A 23,429-nucleotide genomic window follows, 5' to 3' on the forward strand; every position below is an offset into this window, starting at 1 on the left:
ACTATTTATCCTATTTCTTTTCATCTTGCTCTGTCTTTAATCCACCATTTTTTAATCACCTGTCTGTATTTTACTCATTTTAGGTCCAATATTTTACAAAATTGGCTTTTTGAGCTCTTAAAAACCGTCTTAAAAACATATATTTGGCAGATTTTTTGTTTAATTTATGGATGTAATTAAACAGATTTTATTATAAGTTAACTTTTCTGGTTGTAGGTCTACCACTTGCTTGTCTCCGCGGCGATGTTCCACACTATGGCATTAAATTTATCTACAGTATGTCACATTTATTCGATGAAAACATGCATTCTTATTGTGGGTGGTGGTGAGGTGACGGGGCTCGCCTCTCTACAGATCTTACCTGTAACTTGGGCTACGCCTGATTTTCCTCAATGGAGACAAAGTTTAATGCGATACTGTGGAACATTCTGGACAAAAACGGTAACGTCACCATGGAGACGAGTAGGCTGTAGGTAGTGGAACCTTCACCAGAAAAGTTCCATAGTGAGTCTTTAACTTGATTAAATACCAGAAAACCTAAATACACGTCCAAAGTGAAAACTGGTGTTAAAACCTGATTCTTGCAGAATATTGGACCAGTCATTTTGTGTATAATTAGCAGTTTTTTACCTCCACTAGTTTCTAAACTCTATCTTTTCTTCTCTCTCTCCTCTCCTCCTCACTCCTCTATCCTCTTCTCTCTCCTCTTTTCCCCTTCCCTCTCCTCCTCTCTCCTCCTCTTTCATCCTCCTCTTATCCCCCTTTCTATCTCCCTCTCTTCTCCTTTCTCCTCCTCTCCTCTGTCATCTGCTTTCTCCTTCTCTCTCCTCCTCTCCCCCTCTCGCCTTCTGTCTTCTCTCTATCTTCTCTGTCTCCTCTCCTCTTTCCTCTTTCCTCCTCTCTTCTTTTCTCTCCTCCTCCCTCTCTCTCCTCTCTCTTCTCTCTTCTCTCTCCTCCTCTGTCCTCTCCCCTCTCCTCTCTCATCCTCCTCTCTTCGCTCTCTTCTCCCCTCCTCTCTCCTTTCTTCTCTCCTCTCTCCTCCTTTCCTTTATTCTCCTGATCTCTCCTTTTCTCTCCTCCTCTCCTCTCTCCTGCCCTCTCCTTCTCTTTATTTTCCTCTCCTCTTCCCTCCTCCTCTGTCCTCCTTTCTCCTCTCTTCTCTCTCCTTCTTTCCTCCTCTCCCCTTCTATCTTCTGTCTCCTCTTCTGCCTCCTCCTCTCTTCCTCTCTCCTCTCTCCTCCTTTTCTCTCTTATCTTCGCTTCTCTTTTCTTCTCTTCTCTCTCCTCCTCTCCTCTCCTCTTCTCCTTTCTTACCTCCTCTCCTCTGTTCTCTCTCCTCTCTTGTCTCTCCTCCTCTGTCCTCTCTCTCCTCTCTCCTCCTCTCCATCTTCCTTCCTTCTCTCTCTCCTCCTTTTTCACTCACACGACCGTTCTCGTTCCGTTTGTTGAAACATGCCCGCAAGACCATAAACCGGGACGACAGGAGCTTTCTTACTCACATGTACTTTCTCTCAGGTGTGTGAGAATAAAAAAGCCCCTCGTCCTGGTTCATGGTTTCGTATTTTGACAAAACTAAACCTTGGTCAGAAAAAAGAATCGGAAAACCAAAACCAAACCTCACTGACTAATCGCAAAACATATACTACTGCAGTTTTTTTTTTTTTTTTTTTACTTAAAATTTTAATATCATTTTTTATTAAGTGTTTCATGTTTATATTCTGTTATACTATCACAGAATAAAAACAAGACTCAAACAATGACCAAAACACATCAGACAAATGGAACTTATAATTAATTCTCTTGCCATCTTTTTTGCTATTTATTTAGGAAGTTTTGATTTGATTTAAATTTAATTTATTATTATTATTTTTTTTTATTTTAAATTATTTTTTTTATTTAAAATTTATTTTAAATTTTTTTTTTTATATTTTTAAATTTAATTTAATTTTATTTACTTTATTTTCTTTACTTTATTTTTTATTTATTTTAATTTAATTTTATTTTATAAATTTTTATTTACTATATTTTAATTTATTTATTTTAATTATTATTTATTTGTTATATTATATTGTGGTGTGTGAGCTACTGTGTCCAAATTATTTCCCATGTGGATCAGTAACATTTGTTTAAGTCTAAATCTAAGTGCAAGTTGTGTGCAAACGTAAAAAATAAATAATAATAATTTAGATGTTTTTAATGGCTCCTAATAGCATTTATTTTACAATTTAAGCCAGTGTTGTGATATTTATTTATTTATTTTTATTTTATTTTTTTTACTTATCTAGGACCAAGTATTCATGGTTTTATTGCATTCTAGTTTTTTTTTTTTTTACAACAAAGTGGATGAATCGTCTCTTCTTCTCTGTCAGGATCAAAGGTCACCGCTCTGGAGTGTCTGGAGGCCATGGCGTCTGGATTGTACTCGGAGCTCTTCACTTTAGTCATCTCCCTCATCAACAGGTCTGTACAAAAGAAGATCTTGTGTAAAAACACTCCAATAGCAAGAAATAAAAATAAGTATTGAAATCATAATATAATAGAAATAAAAATATGTAAATTTATTATCAAACATGTCAAAAACTCATCTTGGATGCAGATCACTTTTCCAGTGTTGCCTCCATGGATATGTTGTACTAGTAGCTTTGTCTGTAATGTTCCACAGTATGGCATTAAACTTTTCCACGTGAGATTCACTCAAGCAGGTGACACAACCGAATAAAATTACATGTCAGGTCTGTGGAGATGTAACCCTGATCACAGTAAGAATGCAAAGAAAGAAAAGCAATAACATCTCCATGGCAACAAGCAGATGGTGGACTTTAAAGGTGCAGTATGTACCATATTTTTCGGACTATAAGGCGCACTTAAAATCCTTTAATTTTCTCAAAAATCAACAGTGCGCCTTATGTATTAATTCTGGTTGTGCTTACTGACCTCGAAATGATTTTATGTGGTACACGGCGCTGAAAAATCTGTCAAAATGTTTTAGTACGACTTTGGTAAACTATGAAACCGCCCCACTTGATGAATTGTCGGAGCATTATGACTACTGTAGTCAGGATCCTCACAGCGTAAAGGGCAAAGTATAATTTCTGCGTCGACACAACGCACACTGCTGCCGTCGCCTTGTCACAAAAAAACCCACTCATATTCCACTGAGTCGTGTCGTTTAGTCTAACAGAAACTGAACCGCATCAGCGCACAAGGAGCGAGCTGTTTTTTTCATCACTTATAGTTTATGCAAATTTGCCATGTGGTTTTAAGTTTCTCTTCTGTAAAACGTAAACAAATGTGCACATAGCTACATTAAACACATTATTACTCAATGTATATTTGAGTCGTCCACGTAGGAAATACAAAAAAACAAACTTAATTAGTGATCCACCCACATTCACATTCATAATCCACATTCACCAAGACAGGGAGGCAACGCCGGGCGAATTACGCCACGATCTGCCAATGGATCGTGGACGCCTCGGCTAAGGCATCAGTCTGAAGTGTCGTCCGTTTGTTTCGCTTAATGCGCCTTATAATCCGGTGCAACTTATGTATGAAAATAGACGAGAGAATTCAGCATTATTGATATTACGTCTAATAATTCGTTGCGCCTTATAGTCTGAAAAATACGGTAGCTTGTTTCTGTAGATCTGCGATTCCTCTGCCTGGAATGTTCCGCAGTATGACATTAAACAGCTCTACTTTACTTTTAATCAATTACAGATGGTTTTACAGCTCAAAAATACCTAAAAAACTGACATTCTGACTGTGAGCGGGGTCGCCTCTCCGCAGATCTGACCTGTAACTCGGTCCGGTTTGATCTCCGTGAAAGATGGAAAGGTTTAACGCCACGCTGTGAAACATTCCAGACAAAGCAGTAACATCTTGTGGGTTTTTTCGGAAGGTTCAATGCGTGTCCTAAAAAGAAGCACGAGAGATGGAGAATCCGAGAGAACAGGCCACTTTATTTCAGCATTTCCATTGAGAGAGATTCAAGTTGATTACCAAGTACAACTGCCACCCCGGAACGACGCCTCTGACCAACTCAAAATCAGGGGTAGCTTTATACTACATCTTGACAAAACATTAACTTGTTGATTTAGCATATACAGCAAGAAAATGAACAATACTGCTGACCCAGTGCACCTTATCATGGGTGGGAACATGCCACGGGGTCCACATATGTCAGTTTTGCTGCTTCGTGGCACTCAAAGTCCAGAAAAACATGTTCTTTATGGCACTCAAAGTACAGAAAAAACATGTTATATAGACCTATAGATAGTCATACGTGTTTTCCACCCTGTTGTCATTCCAAAGTCCATAATATTGGGTGAATTAGCATGACCAACACATAATATTTCCCACAATCTCCAGGGAGAAAAGACGACGCGCCTTTAAACTTGACCTCCCGTAACGATGATGCGCATGGAAAAGTGCCACAGTGTTTCTTTTCTCGCCCGTTTTTATAACACAACCTGTTTGTGAATAGACATGTTCTTGCTCTCAGCGTTGGCCTCGGAGCAGCTTGTTATAGTTTAGTCTCGCTCTTGTATCTGTCCTGTACCTGTCCTCTCTCTGTCTCTCTCCTTTTCTCCATCTCTCCTCTCCTCTGCTCTCTCCGTTCTCTCCTCTCTCTCCTGCTTCTGTGTTTGGAGTTTTGTCAGACTTTTCTCTCTGGGGATCGTTGCCTCTGCAGTTTTTCTATAAATAAATATTCTCCCCGAGCTAAACAAATACAGTACGAGACAGAGGTAAGCTTCTGGTTCAGGAATAAAAAAGAAAAAAAAAAAGAAAAAAGATTGAGTTAGTTTTTCCATTTAAAGATGCACGGTGTAACTTTTCTCCGTGGAGATGTTATTGCTTTGTCGGTGTGATTAAACCTTTCTGTCTTTGTGGAGATCAAACCGGAATAAGTTACAGGTCAGATCTGTGGAGAGGCGACCACGCTCACAGTCAGAATGTTGTTTTTCTAGGTATTTTTGAGCTATAAAACCACCTGTAATTGAGTAAATGCAATGTAGAGCGGGACTACACTAGGACTAAACCAGGTCTAAACCAGGACTAATCTTGGATTTAAGAGAGAGAGAACCCCGAGCCCCGTGGAGCAGGTTGTCCTCAAAGCGTGATCTGGTGACGGCTGCGCTTACCTCCGTGTGGTGTGGAGCTCTGTGCCGCTCCTTTTGTCTGCGGTCACCTGATGGTTTACACGGGCGCATCTCCGAGCCCGTCCCGACAGTCAGTCCTGGTTTAGTCCTGTTTTAGTCATGGGTTAGTCCTGGATTGGTCCTGGATTAGTCATGGGTTAGTCATGGGTTATTTCTGGTTCAGTCCTGGTTTAGTCCTCCTGGTTCAGTCCTGCAGTCAATCCTAGGTTAGTCCTCTTTTAGTCTTCTTTTAGTCCTCTTTTAGTCCTCCTGGTTCAGTGCTGGAATCAGTCCTGGTTTTGCCCTGTTTTAGTCCTGTTTTAGTCCTAGTTTAGTTCTGGTTTAGTTCTGGAATCAGTCCTCTTAGTCCTGGGTTAGTCCAGTCCTGGGTCAGTCCTGGGTTAGTCCTGGGTAGTCCTGGGTTAGTCCTAGGTTAGTCCTGTTTAGTCCTTAGTTTTAGTCCTGGTTTAGTCCTGGTTAGTCTCCTGGTTCAGTCCTGGTTAGTCTTAGTCCTTAGTCCTAGGTTAGTCCTGGGTTAGTCCTGGTTAGTCTGGCTGGGTTAGTCCTGGTTAGTCCTGGTTAGTCCTGGTTTAGTCCTGGTTTAGTCCTGGTTAGTCCTGGTCTTAGTCCCTTAGTCCTAGGTTAGTCTTAGTCCTGGTTAGTCCTGGCTTAAGTCCTTAGTCCTGGTCCTTAGTTAGTCCTGGGTCCTTAGTCCTGGTTAGTCCTTAGTCCTAGTTTAGTTAGTCCTGGGTTAGTCCTGGTCCTTAGTCCTATTAGTCCTGGGTTAGTCCTGGGTTAGTCCTGGCTTAGTTAGTCCTGGTTAGTCCTGGGTCCTTAGTTAGTCCTGGTTAGTCCTTAGGTTAGTCCTGTCTTAGTCCTGGGTTAGTCCTTAGTCCTTAGTCCTGTCTGGGTTAGTCCTGTCCTGGTTAGTCCTGGGTTAGTCCTGGCTTAGTCCTGGCTTAGTCCTTAGTCCTTAGTCCTGGGTTAGTCCTGGGCTTAGTCCTGGTCCTTAGTCCTAGGGCTTAGTCCTGTTAGTCTTAGTCCTGGCTTAGTCCTGGGTTAGTCCTGGCTTAGTCCTGGCTTAGTCCTTAGTCCTTAGTCTTAGTCCTGGGGTCCTGGGTTAGTCCTGGGTTAGTCCTTAGGTCCTGGGTTAGTCCTAGGCTTAGTCCTGGGTTAGTCCTGGCTTAGTCCTGGGTTAGTCCTTAGTCCTGGGTTAGTCCTGGGTTAGTCCTGGGTTAGTCTTAGTCCTGGGTTAGTCCTGGGTTAGTCCCTTAGTCTTAGTCCTGGCTTAGTCCTGGTTCCTAGGGTTAGTCCTGGGTTAGTCCTTAGTCCTGGTTAGTCCTGGGTTAGTCCTGGTTAGTCCTTAGGGTTAGTCCTGGCTTAGTCCTGGGTTAGTCCTGGGTTAGTCTGGTTAGTCCTGGGTTAGTTAGTCCTGGGTTAGTCCTGGCTTAGTCCTGGGTTAGTCCTGGGTTAGTCCTGGGTTAGTCCGTGGCGTGTGCGGTACAAAAGTTCTGCATCTCCGTCAGCTTTTCTTCTGCTCGGCCTGTGAAGTGACGACAGTCGAGTCGCGTCTGTGAGTTCGTGTTCGTACTGAAAAAAGCTAAACCGTTTCATTTCGTGATTGTAATTCTTGAAGTCGTAACTTTTCAGTTCATATGCTTCAGTTCATTTCTGTGTGATTTATCACGGGCTCGGGCGGGTAACGGGTGGAATGTTACCGGGTCCGGGCGGGTAAATGGACCCTTGCGGGACTCTGAATGACATCTCCATAGAAACCCAGTGTACGTTTGATTTCCAATTAATTTCCCATTTAAAACAGTGAAACAGCCGCAAGGTTAGACTTTAGCGGAAATGAAAATTACAATTCTTTGCGCAGACCCCTAGTTGGAGACCCCTGCTCTAGATGCTCCAGTTTCTTAAGAGCAAAAACTATACTGTTATGGTGTGATAGACTTATTTAACAGCACAAACCAGATAACCTGTTGTAGTTGAAATTAAATCAGTTATTTAATGTGAGATTATGTTAAAATAAAGATCAGATTATAGTCAGACAGAGCAGTGCTTCAATTAGCTTCACATCCCCGGGGAATCTTGATGAGATCAGCTGCAAACTCAATAAGCTCCTTCCTCTGCGTTTGAAATAGATCTTGTTAATCTCAGCAGGACTTTCATGGTTAAATAAAGGTCTACAAATAAATAAACTGGCTACTGTGATGCTGATCCTGTATCCAAATAAAACTGTGTTCATTGGCCTGACTAAATCCAAAATCACACTCCTCCTCCGTCCCCGTGTAAACTGTGTTCTTGTGTCTGTCTCCGCGCACAGAGCTCTGAAGTCCAGTCAGCATTCCCTCTGCTCCCTGCTCATCGTGGACACTCCCGGTTTCCAGAATCCCAAAGTCTCTCAGCTCAAAAGAGGAGCCACGTTTGAGGAGCTGTGTCACAACTACACGCAGGAAAGACTCCAGACGCTTTTCCACGAGAGGACGTTCACGCAGGAGCTGGACCGATACAAGGAGGTGCACTGGAATAAGAAACGCCTAGATACACGCAAAAACACAAACAACATTTAGTTTACGTCCCGTTTAGGTCTCAAAAAATACTTTATAGAGGCTTTGCACCGTCACGTGACCCGGGCACATTATGTCATTGACTTCAGCAGCATCGGAGAAACATGGGCAGGTTTTGTTGTATATTTGGTTGTTCTAGACCAGGGGTGTCAAACTCATTTTGGTCCAGGGGTCGTATCCAACCTACTTTGATCCCAAAGGGGCCGGATCAGAAAACTCATGTCATATAAACCCCAAAAATAACAATAAGTTCAAATATTTGTGCAGAGAAACACAAATCTATTACAGAAATCTTTTTTAATTGATGAACTCTTCTTTTACAAAATATTATAATATTATGAACAACCTGAAACTTTAAGAAAAATACAATTTCAACACAATGTTTTAACATGAACTTGTTTAACATTAACTTGTATAAATAGGAATAAGTAAATTTTTCTTGTAAAATCCTGCACTTGGTTTCTACTTTTCTCATGTTGGGCATTTTTCTGATGAGGGGGTCACGGTCAACAGTCAAAACGATCGTCCTTTAAGAGCGTTTGGAAAGAGACAAGTCTTCATTTGTGCTGCTCTGGTGGGAGGGGCCACGTACAGAGACGCTGGAGACGCTGATATGATAAACACCACAGAAAATTACCAATATTTTAATAAAAAATAGAATTAAAATATTTTAGTAGAAAATCAGCCGAGGGCCAGATTAAAGGTCTTGGAGGGCCGGATCTGGCCCCCGGGCCGCATGTTTGACACCTGTGTTCTAGACGCTCTGAATGGGATAAAATGAATAGTTTCTTCACTATTCCTCTGGAAATTACTCATCAGGATCTCAAACAAGGGAATTATCAGAAAAAAGACGCGGATTATAGCAGCAAAAATAAACCGCGAAGAGATTTCCTATTGTACCATCAAGACACCTGAAGTTTCATCAAGGTATTTGCTATTTAAATTGTTTCATAACTTATTTAATGAAAGAAGCACATTTACTGAACAAAAATTTCATTAATTTATCCAGGAAAACCCGCACTAGTTTACGAACCCACACTGGGCTCCTGTGATCAACATGGTGCAGTCGAAGAGTCTGTGAGCCGAACCTCGAAAGAATCGGCCATGAACAGATCCTCACGAACGTTAGAAAGATCCGCTCACAAAAAGCGATTAATTCTAGAAGACATAGTTGTGGATAAGCAAGACAATAAAGAAAACATGGGTCCTACGACGAGTGACATGTTTATATGTGCGTTGGAAGATACAGTTTCTAGTGCCACTCACACGGCAAATGTTTTCTTTTTACATTTTAGTTCAGTAAATGTGCTTCTCTCATTAAATAAACTATGATCAATTTAAATAGCAAATACCTTGATGAAAGTGACGTGAGTGTGTCTTGATGGTACCATAGGAAATCTCTTTGCGGTTTATGTTCTCTAGCCATAATTCACGTTTTTTTTTCCGATAATTCCCTTGTTTGATCCTGATGAGTCATTTCCAGAAGAAAAGTGAAGCAACGGATCGTTTTATCTCGTTCAGAGCGTCTAGAACAACCAAATACACAACAAAACCTGCCCATGTTTCTCCAATGCTGCTGAAGTCAATGACATAGCGTGCCCGGTGTCATGGCGGCGTAGTTACCGTTGCTATATGGGTCACGTGACGGTGCAAAGCCTCTATTGGCCTTTAGAAACTAGTCAGATGAACAAAAAACAAAATATGACTTCATGAGGATAAAATATAAAATCATTTATAAAAGATTTAACAAGAAAAAAATTTATAGATCTTGAGATTTTACCAAAATTTCAGTGAGTCTAAATGGAGAGTTTAAGCCTTAATGTTCATTTAAATGTTTTCTTACTACACAGTGTTAAATGTATTGACTTTAATTTACTTTTTAGTTTGTTTTGGCCAATGTATCAATGAGGGTTTTTACACGACGAGGGCTCGGCATCATTAAGAAGTTACCGATACGATACACTTTTCGATACAGTGCACTTTCAATCCAATACGATTCAGTACGATATATTGCAAATCGATTCGATAAGGTTCAGTGAAAAACAAAGCCTAAATCATGGCTGTGATACTAAAAATCTACAAAGTCTGTGCAAAGTTAAAATAAAAAACGACATTTTATTCATCAAAACTGTGAAAAAGTCAACACAATTGTAGCTTTTACACAAAATAATTGAGTAAAATCTACCTAAAAATACTCTTGGTGATATATTGATACAGCATTTTTTATGTTATGTCCACGATATCGATTCGGTATCATCAAATTAAACGATACGTTATGTCGATATTTCAGTATTTTTGCACACTTCTATAGACTATTGGTACAAATATGCATGATTTCTTATGGAATCAATTTTGTGTCAAATAATTCAAGAACAATTTTAAATCATCAAGCAAAAAAGTATAAATTAAAATACCAAATAAAACAAATCAAACCAAAAAAGTTTAATAAATTAAATCAGTTTTCAATCAAATTATTAGTGTAATCGTGTAAAATATTTGTCTTTGCCTCTATGGAAATGTTTTGTTTTTGTCCCACGTCTTTGTTTAGTTTGATTCTTTTTTTTTGGTTCTGATTCTCCTTCTCGTTTGCGCTCGCTGAACTTTTTGGTGCAGTTTTGGCACAAACGTGACAGGTGGGTGGGATTTACATGGATGCATTCCCGTTGGCTCATTTATGTTTGATGGACAGCTGAGGTTGGAGCTCCTGTGGACGTTTCCCGTTGAAGTTTTGGCGACTGCAGCACTGACAAGTTTGTTTAGAATCACGTTATTCCAGAAGAACCGTCCACAAGAGAGAACGCTGAATATTAGAAAAGCTCTGAGCGCCAAAACTCCAACAGGAAACGTCCACAACAGCTTCCAGAGCTTTGTTTTATTTTGTTTTTATTTGGTATTTTGATTTATAATTTTCGCTTGATGTTTTAAAAGCGCTCATTGAACTAGTTGACTCAAAACTGATTCCATAATTTCCATAATTTTCCATTTTTCGGCATTACTTCCCCTTCTTACATTGTTAAAAAGGCAAAAAATAACAGATTGCTTAATTTTTTTGGTTTATTTTTATTTTACTGAAGACATTTCTTATCAAATGTAAGTACACTAATTTAAGTAAAGGCAAAACTAGTATCTTAACTTGTATATATAACTATTTTACCCCTGTATTACTTCACCTAGAGATTATATTTCATCATTAGACTGGGAAAACCTCTTAAACTCTGCAAAAAGTCCAACATTTCCTGCAATTAAATCAGTTTAATTTCCAATATTTTCACCCACAATTTTCACAATCTCAATCTGAAACCATAACACAAACCCAATCTAAAGTAATTTTATATTTTGATTTATAATTTTTGCTTGATGTTTTAAAAGTGTTCATTGAACTATTTGACTCAAAACTGATTCCATAATTTCCATAATAATAATTCCATAATTTTTGACATTACATTGTTAAAAAGAAAAAAATAACAGATTGCTTAATTTTTTTTGGTTTATTTTTTTACTTTTTTGTAAATTATATAAGACATTTCTTATCAAATCTGGGCAAAACTAGTATCTTAACTTGTATATATAACTATTTTACCCCTGTATTACTTCACCTAGAGATTATTTTTCATCATTAGATTGGAAAAACCTCTTAAACTCTGCAAAAAGTCCAACATTTCCTGCAATTAAATCAGTATAATTTCCGATATTTTCACCCACAATTTGTACAATCTCTAATTTAAATCCTCAATCCTCAATCTGAAACCATAACACAAACCCAATCTCTTGTAATTGTGAGTAATTATTTGCTGTTTTTGATTGTAAACGCTGATTGTTGACACTAACCCTCCCTCCTGCTTCTATAGGAGAACATAGAGCTTGCATTAGATGACATAGAGAGCTCTCCGTCTCTGTCTGTAGCCGCAGTGGATCAGGCCTCCGCTCAAGCGCTGGTAAGAAAAACTCTACGTGTACTTTTTTTTTTCCTATTAAAATCCACGCTCTCCTCCTCACACCTCGCCTGCAGTCTGCTCGTTACGGACCGAATGCTAATTGAGTCCTCGGTTTAATGAAGTTTGGGGAATAACGTCGTGTGAATGATTGCGACTGTAATGGAGCCGCTAACAATGCATTTAAATTGGCTTTTTAATGTTCTCTTCTTCAAATATATCTCATTATTTTTAGTGCGAACGTTGTACATAAACTATTAAGTGGTTCTGCTTTGTTATGGGCCACATTTTGAGGACTTATCCCCCCCCATTCAGAAGTTGTAATATTTTGGTTTAAACGGTTTAAGTTGTTAGGGACGGGACCAGATCTCGTGAGACAACATCTGGACAGACAAAATTGCCACAGTCTTTTGTAGTGCTGCCAAAAAAAACTAATAAAACTACTACTGCTACTACTACTGGGTCCGGTCCAGCAGTAATGGAGGGAAACGGGCAGATTTTTTACATTCAAATGTCTCTTATTCAGAAACTAGAGGGACTATTGAAATAAGTAAAGTATCAGAATGTAGCAAAGAGTTACACTCCAACAGGGTGAAGTTAAACCTGTGATATTCTTTCAAGTTGTTGACAAAAAATTTAAAAACTAATGTCGGTAACAGAGGGAATGAAATATGCAGCACTTTTTGGGCAATAAATACAAACAGCGATAACTCTTGGTTCTCACTTACATATCCTTAACAAACTGCATTCAGACTGCAGCCTGAAGTGACCCAAATCCGATTTTTTGGCTTCTATGTGACCTGTATCTGATCTTTTAATGACAGTCTGAACAACACAGATTTTTTCAAATGTGACCCAGGCCACTTGGATATGTGCTCCTGAAACCGATACATATCTGATCTTTTGACATGTGACTTCAGTGTGAACGGCCAAAGTGCATTCATCCACCTACACTTTATCAACAAGACACAAACGTCACTATTCTGCGCTGAAGTAGGCGAAAATTGTTAATGAACTCCATGTCACTGAAGTGAAGCACATCACCACTCACCACTCTTGGCTCCGTCTCCACATCCACACGTTACTTTCAACGGACGTCGCTGCCGCTGCCCCACAAAACACCACGACCAAAAACCTCGTCCTTCTCCTTCTCAATCTCCTCCTTAAAACAAGTAAGTTGTTCATGTTCTGGCTCCGGTACGAGAGGAACTTTAAAATCTCCAGGTGCTCGATGCTGCGTCCATGTTTGGACAACTTCCGTAAACACAGAACACGCTCGCTGCGGTTGACGTCGTCGTGTCTCCAGTGTCACATGTGGGACACTTTCCGGCCGTTTAATGTTCACACTGGAGTCACATACAAGTCACATTTAATTGGAAATGTGAACGACCTCGCAAAAACATCGGATTTCACAAAAAAATCTGAATGAGCATTAAGCCCTGCAGTCTGAACGTAGCCTAAGACACACCGGATAATAAATCACTTTTTGGTGAAATGTATGTTATAAACAATAGAACAGTAAAATAACGATAGAACAGAGAACAACAGGCTGAATATGAACAGTTATTCAGATAATTATGACATAAACAACAGAACATAAGTTTAGCGAACTCTCGATCTCACACTAAATCCATTCAATTCACAATATCAGAACCAGAAACAAAAGTGATATGGTTCAAAAGACTTGAAAAGATCGACTTCGACAATAGACGCATCCCACTGGGAAAATAAACATGGAGGTTTGATGCTCACTTTTTCGGAAAATCCTTCCCAGTATGGATTGCGCGATGACCAATCCCAAGAATTCAAGTAAAAAACATATTTCTTTATGTTGTCTTTGGTGAAATGAATCATGGGAGATGTAGTTCTCAATGTTTATAAGCTGTTGCTGCTAGAAAACAAAGAATTTAAGCAAAGGAGCTTGTGATTCGATATATTGTGACAGCCCATGATATTATTGTGAGACTTTTGACGCTACGATATCATGATATTTTGGTTATTGTTACGTCCCTAGTAGTTATCAAGATCCAGAGTTGAAATTATCCAAATAATTGTGAAGGTGTATGGAGTTTAAAAACATTTTCTGCATTACCAACAGTGTTGTGAAGGTTACTTTTAAAATGTATTCCCCTACAGATTACAGATTACATACACCAAAATGTAGTTTGTAATGTAATCCATTAAATTACTTAAAGTGAGTAATGTAATCTGATTACTTTGGATTACTTGATATTGTCATGTTTTTTAAAACTACATGAATGTACCAACCACATCCACAAAGTTTATGTTTGTTCAGTCTTTATTTGACCATATTAAAAATATTATTGATAGAGAAATTATTTTTATATGAGATCAATGCTGACTTCAGTTATGTCCATCTACTGTTAAGTGTCATATTGTATTAGTTTAGTCCTGGTTTAGTCCGGGTTTAGTCTTGGTTTTAGTCCTGGTTTAGACCTTGTTTAGTCCTGCTTTAGTCCTGGTTTAGTCCTGGTTTAGTCCTGGTTTAGTCCAGTTTAGTCCTGGTTTAGTGCTGGTTTAGACCTAGTTTAGTCCTGGTTTAGTTCTGGGTTTAGTCCTGGTTTTAGTTCTGGTTTAGTCCGGTTTTAGTCCTGGTTTATTGCTGGTTTAGACCTGGTTTAGTCCTGGTTTAGTCCTGGGTTTAGTCCTGGTTTTAGTCCTTGTTTAGTCCTGCTTTAGTCCTGGTTTTAGTTCTGGTTTAGTCCTGGTTTAGTCCGGTTTTAGTCCTGGTTTATTGCTGGTTTAGACCTGGTTTAGTCCTAGTTTTACACCTGGTTTAGTCCTGGTTTAGTCCTGGTTTTAGTCCTAGTTTAGTCCGGGTTTAGTCCTGAGTTTAGTCCTGGTTTAGACCGGTTTTAGTCCTGGTTTATTGCTGGTTTCGACCTGGTTTAGTCCTAGTTTTACACCTGGTTTAGTCCTGGTTTTAGTCCTAGTTTAGTCCGGGTTTAGTCCTGAGTTTAGTCCTGGTTTAGTCCGGTTTTAGTCCTGGTTTATTGCTGGTTTAGACCTGGTTTAGTCCTGGTTTTAGTCCTGGTTTAGACCTTGTTTAGTCTCGGTTTAGTCCTGGTTTTAGTCCTGGTTTAGTCCAGTTTAGTCCTGGTTTAGTCTGGTTTTAGTCCTGGTTTAGACCTGGTTTAGTCCTGGTTTAGTCCTGGTTTTAGTCCTGGTTTCGACCTGGTTTTAGTCCGGGTTTAGTCCTGGTTTTAGACCTGGTTTAGTCCTTGTTTAATCCTGCTTTAGTCCTGGTTTTAGTTCTGGTTTAGTCTGGCTTTAGTCCTGGTTTTAGACCTGGTTTAGTCCTTGTTTAATCCTGCTTTAGTCCTGGTTTTAGTTCTGGTTTAGTCTGGCTTTAGTCCTGGTTTAGTTCTAGTTTAGCTCAAAATGTGAAAACAGGAAAAATCCCTCCGTGTAATCCATTTATTTCAACAAAGTAACTGTAATCCAATTCCCACTCACTGAAACAGTAACTGTAACCGAATACAGTTACTCATAATATTGTACTCTGATTACTTAACACCGGTACATGTAATCTGTTACTCCCCAACACTGATGACCGAAAAGTTTAAAACATGTGTGAATGAAACAAAACACAAGTCCAGGTCTGTTTGTGACGAGGAAAACAACATTATAACATCGATGTGAAAATGAAGTAACTTTTAAGTGGCTGTAGTTCTGATAATTGAGCGACTTTTTGCCACATCACTGTACTTTTTTTTTTTTTTTTTTTTTTTTGACTAGTGCATTTTTCAGTTCTTTCCAGCTCTGCTAATTATGTAGTGAAAGCTAATTGAGTCATCAGTGTAATGAAGTTTGGGGAATAACATTGTGTGACTGATTGCGACAGTAATGGAGGCGCCAACAATGCATTTAAATGGGCTTTTAAAAATGTTTTGTTCTCAAACTTTTAGCTAAATATGGCTCGTTATGTTTTGGTCTAATCCGCCTGTTGATTTGTTGTTAGGTGACATTTAGAGGACTTCTCCCCGTTCACAAGATAATATATTTAGTTTTGATTTAATTGGACTAAACCAGGACTAAAGCAGGACTAAAGCAGCACTAAACCAGGACTAAAGCAGGACTAAAGCAGTTCGGAACGAGGACTGAACCAGGTCCAAACCAGGTTCAAACCAAGACTGAACAAGGACAAAATTAGGACTAAACCAAGACTAAACCAGGACTAAACCAGGACTAAACCAGGACTAAACCAGGACTAAATCAGGACTAAACCAAGGACTAAACCAGGACTAAACCAGGTCCAAATTAAGTCCAAACCAGGTCCAAACTAGGTCTAAACCAGGACTAAACCAGGACTAAGTCAGGACTAAACCAGGTTTAAAACAGGACTAAACCAGATCCAAATTAAGTCCAAATCAGGTCCAAACTAGGATTAAATCAGGACTAAATCAGGACTAAACCAATACTAAACCAATATTAAACCAGGACTAAAACAGGACTAAACCAGGTCCAAATTAAGTCCAAACCAGGTCTAAACTAGGTCTAAACCAGGACTAAACCAGGACTAAATCAGGACTAAACCAGGATTAAAACAGGACTAAACCAGGTCCAAATTAAATCCAAACCAGGTCCAAACTAGGTCTAAACCAGGACTAAACCGGGACTAAATCAGGACTAAACCGGGACTAAATCAGGACTAAACCAGGACTAAACAAGGTCCAAATTAAGTCCAAACCAGGTCCAAACTAGGTCTAAACCAGGGCTAAACCAAGACTAAACTAAGACTAAACCAGGACTAAATCAGGACTAAACCAGGACTAAACCAGGTCCAAATTAAGTCCAAACCAGGTCCAAACTAGGTCTAAACCAGGACTAAGTCAGGACTAAACCAGGATTAAAACAGGACTAAACCAGGTCCAAATTAAGTCCAAACCAGGTCTAAACTAGGTCTAAACTAGGTCTAAACCAGGACTAAACCAGGACTAAATCAGGACTAAACCAGGATTAAAACAGGACTAAACCAGGTCCAAATTAAGTCCAAACCAGGTCTAAACTAGGTCTAAACCAGGACTAAACCAGGACTAAATCAGGACTAAACCAGGTCCAAACTAAGTCCAAACCAGGTCCAAACTAGGTCTAAACCAGGACTAAACCGGGACTAAATCAGGACTAACCGAGGACTAAAGTAGGACTAAAGCAGGACTAAACCAGGTCCAAACCAAGACTAAACCAAAACAAATCCAAGACTAAACCAGGACTAAAACAGTTCTAAACCAGGTATAAACTACTAGTAGGTCTATACCAGTACTAAATCAGGACCAAATCAGGGCTAAAACAGGGCTAAACCAGGACTAAACCAGGACAAAACCAAGATTAAACCAGGACTAAACTAGGGCTAAACCAGGGCTAAACCAGGTCCAGACCAGGTCCAAACCAGGACTAAACCAGGACTAAACCATGACGAAACTACTAGTAGGACTAAACCAGGATTAAACCAAGACTAAACGAGGGCTAAACCAAGACTAAACTACTAGTTGGTCTAAACCAGTTCTAAACCAGGTCCAAATCAGGACTAAACCAGACCCAAACCAGACCCAAACAGGACTAAACCAAGACTAAACCAGAACTAAACCAGATCCAAACCAGATCTAAACCAGATCCAAACCAGGTCTAAACCAAAACCAGACTACTAGTAGGTCCAAACCAGTCCAAATAAATCTAAACCAGGCCCAAACCAGGCCCAAACCAGGACTAAACCAGGACTAAACCAGGACTAAACCAGGTTCAAACCAGGTTCAAACCAGGTCTAAACCAGGCCCAGACCACACCCAAACCAGGACTAAACCAGATCCAAACCAGATCAAAAGCAGAACTAAACCAAAACCAAACTACTAGTAGGTCCAAACCAGGTCTATACCAGGACTAAACAAGGACTAATCTAGGTCCAATCGAGTCCACATAAGTCTAAACCAGGACTAAACCAAGCCTAAACCATGTTCAAACCAGGTCCAAACCAGGTCCAAACCAGGTCTAACCTAGGACTAAAGAAACCCTGATACTTCACAACACTTTAAAACACATCAGAAACCTGCAGTGACGTCCCGTTTCTTCCTCGATATTTCTCCTCGTCCTGTTTGTCCGTTTACAGTGAAAATCCGTTGGTTATTAAACATACAGACGCCGGTGTGACCCGCCTCTCCATTAGGTCTGCTCGATCGATTTGTATTGGCAGCAGCCGTGGGTGTTAACAAGGGATCCACGTCAAATTACCCTGAGCTCCAGAACACAGCCGCTCTGCGAAATGGAAACGCACCAAGACAAACTGTCAGATCCACCAGTGCCAACGATAAACAAACAAGTATTGGCATCTGTTTAGTACAAAGGGTTTATGATGAATGGAGAGAGTGTGTTTACTCGACTGCAAAGCTCGCTATTAAACTGCTGTTACGACAAGATTAGCGCCGGATTACAACTATTAGGCACGAGGAGGGCTGAACCGGGACTAAACCAGGTCTGAAACGGGTCTATACTTGGTCTAAACGCTGAAACATACTGGCCACTGCAGATTTGGAACATGCCCCAAGTACTACACTATGCCAGGACTAAACCAGGTCTGAACTAGGTCTGATCTAGGTCTGAACTAGGTCTAAACCAGATCTGAACGAGGTCTGAACCAGGTCTAATAAACTAGGTCTGATCTAGGGCTGATCTAGGTCTGAACCAGGTCTGATCTACATCTAAACTAGGTCTGATCTACGTCTAAACTAGGTCTAAACCTGGTCTAAACCTGGTCTAAACCAGGTCTAAACCGGGACTGAACCGGGACTGAACCGGGACTGAACCAGGTCTAAACGAGGTCTGAACTAGGTCTAAACTAGGTCTGAACCAGGTCTAAACTAGATCTAAAGAAACTCTGAAACATAGCGACCACTGCAGATTTGGAGCATGCCCAAAGTACTACACTATGCCAAGACTAAACCAGGACAAACCCTGACTAAACGCGGTCTTTTCAAGGCCTGAACCAGGTCTAAACCAACAATAAACAAACTATTGGCATCTGTTTAGCTACAGAGGGTTTATGATGAACGGGGAGTGTGTATTTACTCTGCTGCAAAGCTCCCATTAAACTGCTGTTATGACTAGATTATCTTTGCATTACATCCATTAGGCGCGTTATTATGGCTGCTCATTGACACAGAACTGGAGGGCTAAACGAGAACTAAACAAGGACTAAACGAGGAATAAAACAGATCTTAAGTAGGTCTAAACCAGGTCTAGGACTGACCTACAAAAGCTCCAAACAAAAGTTGCACTAAACCAGGTCTAAACGTGGACTTAACCCGACCTAAACCTGGACCAGTGACCCTCATTTTTCTTTTGATCTGCTGGTAATCCTTGCAGTTGTTGTGTCTTTGGGCAAAACACTTCTGCTCTATGTATAAATGTCATGTATAAGTGTTGCTGACCTGTGTCCCTCGCGTCAGGTGCGCGCCCTGTCCCGCACAGACGAGGCCCGGGGGCTGCTGTGGCTGCTGGAGGAGGAGGCGGTTCATCCTGGAGGATCAGAGGAGACCATGTTAGAACGACTCTTCACCTACTACGGCTCCAACCAGGGAGACGGAAAAGGTCAGTGTACAGTTTTATTCTTTTGGACTGGACATTACTCGTCCGTTCGCTGCTTTGTTTGAAATGAGAAGTAGCCAAAGTGAGATCTCAGAAACCAAGCAAGGCAGGGCTGGGTTGTACTTTCATGGGAGGTGCTACAGTGGGCTGCCAGTGTTGTGTTCATTGGCAAGACACTTCACCCACATTGCCTATTAATAAAGTGGACTGTGTGTGAGTGGTGGTGATCAGAGGGGCCGATGGCGCAAATTGGCAACCTCTCTTCTGTCAGTCTGTCCCAGGGCAGCTGTGCCTCTTAAAGTACCTCACCAGCACAGAGTGAGGAGTAAACGAGTAATGCTCTGTAAAGTGCTTTTGGTGTCATGAAATTAGGGCCGTCGCGGTTAGGGAAGTTCTCCTGCGGTGTTGTATAGCGGCTCAACAGCGCGATATGTGGGGATATCACACTCCCTCCTCCACCCCACATCCCCTGGAGTTATAATATTTCCAGCGGGACTGAAAACTCTCTGATGATGCGGTTGTTGCTTGGTTTTCGTGTGGACATAGCGTGTGTAGTGGGAGAAGTAACATTTGGCTTTGGAACAAGTAACGCTGCATCTCTCCAGCTCTGACTGTGGCAGCTCAGGTCAGAGTCCTGCGCCGGGTCGGGTCAGAGTCCTGCGCCGGGTCGGGTCAGAGTCTTGCACCAGGTCGAGCACGGAGCAGGTGTTCGCAAAGCGTGATCAGGCGATGGCCGCACTTAACTCCGTGCGGCGCGGAGCTCTGTGCCGATCCTTTCGCCTCCGGTCACCAGATGGTCTACGTGGATGCACCTTAGTCCTGGGTTAGTCTTGGATTAGTCTTGGATTAGTCTTGGGTTAGTCCTGGGTTAGTCCTGGGTTAGTCTTGGATTAGTCCTGGATTAGTCCTGGGTTAGTCCTGGGTTCGTCCTGGGTTAGTCCTGGGTTATCGCGGGCACGGGCGGTAACAGGTGGAATGTTAACGGGTCCGGGCGGGTGCAGGTCTCTAAACATGGACCCGTGCAGGACTCTGGGTCGGGTCACGTTGGTCACGTGCGGTGATCGCGATGGGCCTCTTAGTACCGCGGTGATTCATTTTTGCGGTTATTGCGACAGCCCTACGTGAAAGGCGCTATAGGAACGCAATGATTAATTTTATTTACTTGATGGGCACGATTCGGTTCCATCAAATCTGGCTCAAATTCGCTTTCTATTGAAACATGTGTACCTGCTGCTGCCTGACTCCTCTTTCTGACATTAAAATAACCTACTCTATGTGATCCTGGAGTTTTTATTTCAGTTTTATCTGTAAATCAAGTCATGAACATTAATAACAGACTGAAACTTATTACACATTTAATATATTTAGTAAGTATTTTTAGTGAATATAACATTTTCACAATAATAAAAAGGTAACATGATGACCTAATTATGTAATGTGTTAGTAGTTAATACCCCATAGAAGTAAAATACCCCCTCTTTAATTTATATTTTTAACTTAACTTTTAATTTGGCTCATGATTTCCTTCTCACTTTTCTCTGTTTTGTAGGTAATCTTCTGTTGCGTGGGGACCGGCCTCACGTCTTCCTGCTCGGGCACAGCCACGGCACAGACTGGGTGGAGTACGATGCCCAGGGCTGGCTCTGTCACGCCAAACACAACCCGGCGGCTCAGAACGCTGCCTCTCTGCTGCAGGACTCCCAGAAGTAAGACCCATGAATGAAGTCTGTGGTTCTGTTATATGGTGCTATTTTAGAGAACCATTCAAAAGATAGAATATTTTGTTCTAGATTTTCATAGTTCTGACACCCATGGATCACACATGTTTGAGTAACTCTTTATTATTAGTCTGGCTGCGTCTCCAAAGCTCAAAATGCTCACTTCCACTTTGCGATGACATGTATTGGTAGTTTTCAAGCTCCTGATATTTACCATTCTAGGGCTGAAATCATCAAAATTTTTTAAGTTTATAGACACAGTGGCGCACTTAATGTATTACTTCATGACATCAAAAGGTGGAAGAGAGTGTTTTTCCTTTAAGAACAAAAAGAACTTCAGCCTAAATGTACAGGATTTGTGTGTTAAACGTGTGAATGAAACAAAACACAGCTCCAGCCCTGTTTGTGATGAGGAAAAACATTATAACATAGATCAGAAAATAGTGTAATATGGGCCCTTTAAAAATCTATAAAAACTATAAGACGCACCGGATTATAATACGCAATAAGCAAAACAAACGGATGACATTTGAGACTGATCCTTGGCCCGGCGTTGCCTCCCTCTCTTGGTGAATGTGGATTATGAGTATGAATGTGGGTGGATCTTTTGTTTTTTTATTTCCTGCAAGGACAACTCAAATATACACTGAGTAATAATGTGTTTAATGCAGCTTTGTGCAAATTTTTTTACGTTTACAGAAAGAAAACTTAAAACCACATGGCTAATTTGCATAAACTATAAGCACAGAAAAAAATATCTCGGTCCTGATGCAGTCAGCTTCTGTCAGACTCCGTGAGGATCCTGACTAGAGTAGTCGTAATGCTCCGACAATCCATCAAGAGGTGCGGCTGCGTAGATTACAAAAGTCGTACTAAAATATTTAGACAGATTTTTGAGCGCCGTGTACCACATAAAATCGGTTCTAGGTCAGTAAACACAACCAGAATTAACACATAAAGTGCACCGGATTATAAGGTGCATTAAGTGAAACAACACTTGAGACTGATCCTTAGTCCAGGCGTCCACGATCCATCGGCAGATTGTAGCGTAATTCGCTTGGCGTTGCCTCCGTGTCTTGGTGAATGTGTATTATGAATGTGAATGTGGGTGGACAGTTTGTTTGTTTTTTTTATTTCCTACGAGGACGACTCAAAATATAAATTGAGTAATAATGTGTTTAATGCAGCTTTGCGCACATTTGTTAATTAATGCTAATTTGCATGAATTATAAAAGTTGAAAAAATTGCGTTTTTGACAGATTTTTGAGCGCTGTGTACCACATAAAATCAGTTCGAGGTCAGTAAGTACAACCAGCATTAATACATAAGGCGGACTGACTATTTTTGAGAAAACTGAAGGATATTAAGTGTGCCTTATAGTCCCAAAATTACGGTATTTTTTTAAACCTGTCAAAGTTGTTACTAAGAGCCAGTAGCCGGTTATGTTTTTTCGATTTTGTATCAAAAAGATATATTTTAATACAGCTAAAATGTCTTTCATACTATATTAATTATTGTTCTGGTCAAGTGTAATCTCTACAAATGTATAGAAGTTAAAGGGTATGCTGTGTATAATAATAAGAACTCTGTACCAGGTGCTCAGTTTGTTGACGTTTTTAAGAAGTTACTAAAGAAAGAAGGAGAAGGTCTTGGTTAAACCCACCTGTCACTTTTGAGCCTGACAGAGCCTAACAAATAGGAGGGGAGAATAGGAAAGTGTCTGTTAGAGCATAGAGCTGTATTAGATTATAGTACGGTTTCACCCAAATAGAACATGGAGGCAGAGATGAGATCATGATTTGATGTTTAGCTCTGTATCACCCGTCGATCTCGCTCCTCTGTGCAGGAAGAACATCAGCGGTTTGTTCATGAGCAGAGCCAGCGGGGCCACGGTCCTGTCCGGGTCCATCGCGGGTCTGGAGGGCAGCTCTCAGCTCGCTCTGCGCCGCGCCACCAGCATGAGGAAGACCTTCACCACCGGAGTCGCTGCCGTGAAGAAGAAGAGTCTGTGCATCCAGATCAAACTGCAAGTGGTGAGAGCTGGGACCTGAGGGGACGGGAGATTAAATATATCAACTCTTTGTGTATAGTTTGAATGTAGTTGAATTACACAATTTTATAATTTATTTGAAACTAAAATATGTTTAAGATCAATTTAAATATTTACAAGTGCACTGAAATTTAAAAATGTCTTACATAATGGAAATTTGTCGAGATCAAATAATCATTGCGTAAGTCGTCTATTATTATTACTGCTATAGTTTTAGTCCAGGAGTGTCAAACTCATTTTGGTCCAGGGGCCATAACCAACCTACTTTGATCCCAAAGGGGCCGGGAAAAAAAAAAGGCATATATACCCCAAAAAAAGCAATAAGTTCAAATATAAGTTCAAATATTATATATAAGTTCAGAGAAACAGAAATCTATTACAGAAATATTTTTTTAATTGATGAACTTTTACAAAATATT

At 40.5% G+C, this 23,429-nt stretch overlaps 1 protein-coding gene across 1 annotated transcript in view; it reads left to right on the forward strand.

Moving 5' to 3' along the window:
- Positions 1-23,429, forward strand: part of LOC110172745 (unconventional myosin-XVIIIa-like) — a 297,696-nt gene that overhangs the window by 105,695 nt on the left and 168,572 nt on the right. The window contains 6 exon segments of the mRNA XM_055166713.1: positions 2,370-2,460; positions 7,468-7,660; positions 11,560-11,646; positions 19,104-19,245; positions 20,792-20,948; positions 22,807-22,993. Coding sequence (XP_055022688.1) covers positions 2,370-2,460; positions 7,468-7,660; positions 11,560-11,646; positions 19,104-19,245; positions 20,792-20,948; positions 22,807-22,993 — 857 coding nt within the window.

The sequence above is a fragment of the Boleophthalmus pectinirostris genome, unplaced genomic scaffold (assembly GCF_026225935.1).
Source record: "Boleophthalmus pectinirostris isolate CB_2022bp ecotype Guang Dong unplaced genomic scaffold, ASM2622593v1 HiC_scaffold_9, whole genome shotgun sequence".
Lineage (NCBI taxonomy): Eukaryota > Metazoa > Chordata > Actinopteri > Gobiiformes > Gobiidae > Boleophthalmus > Boleophthalmus pectinirostris.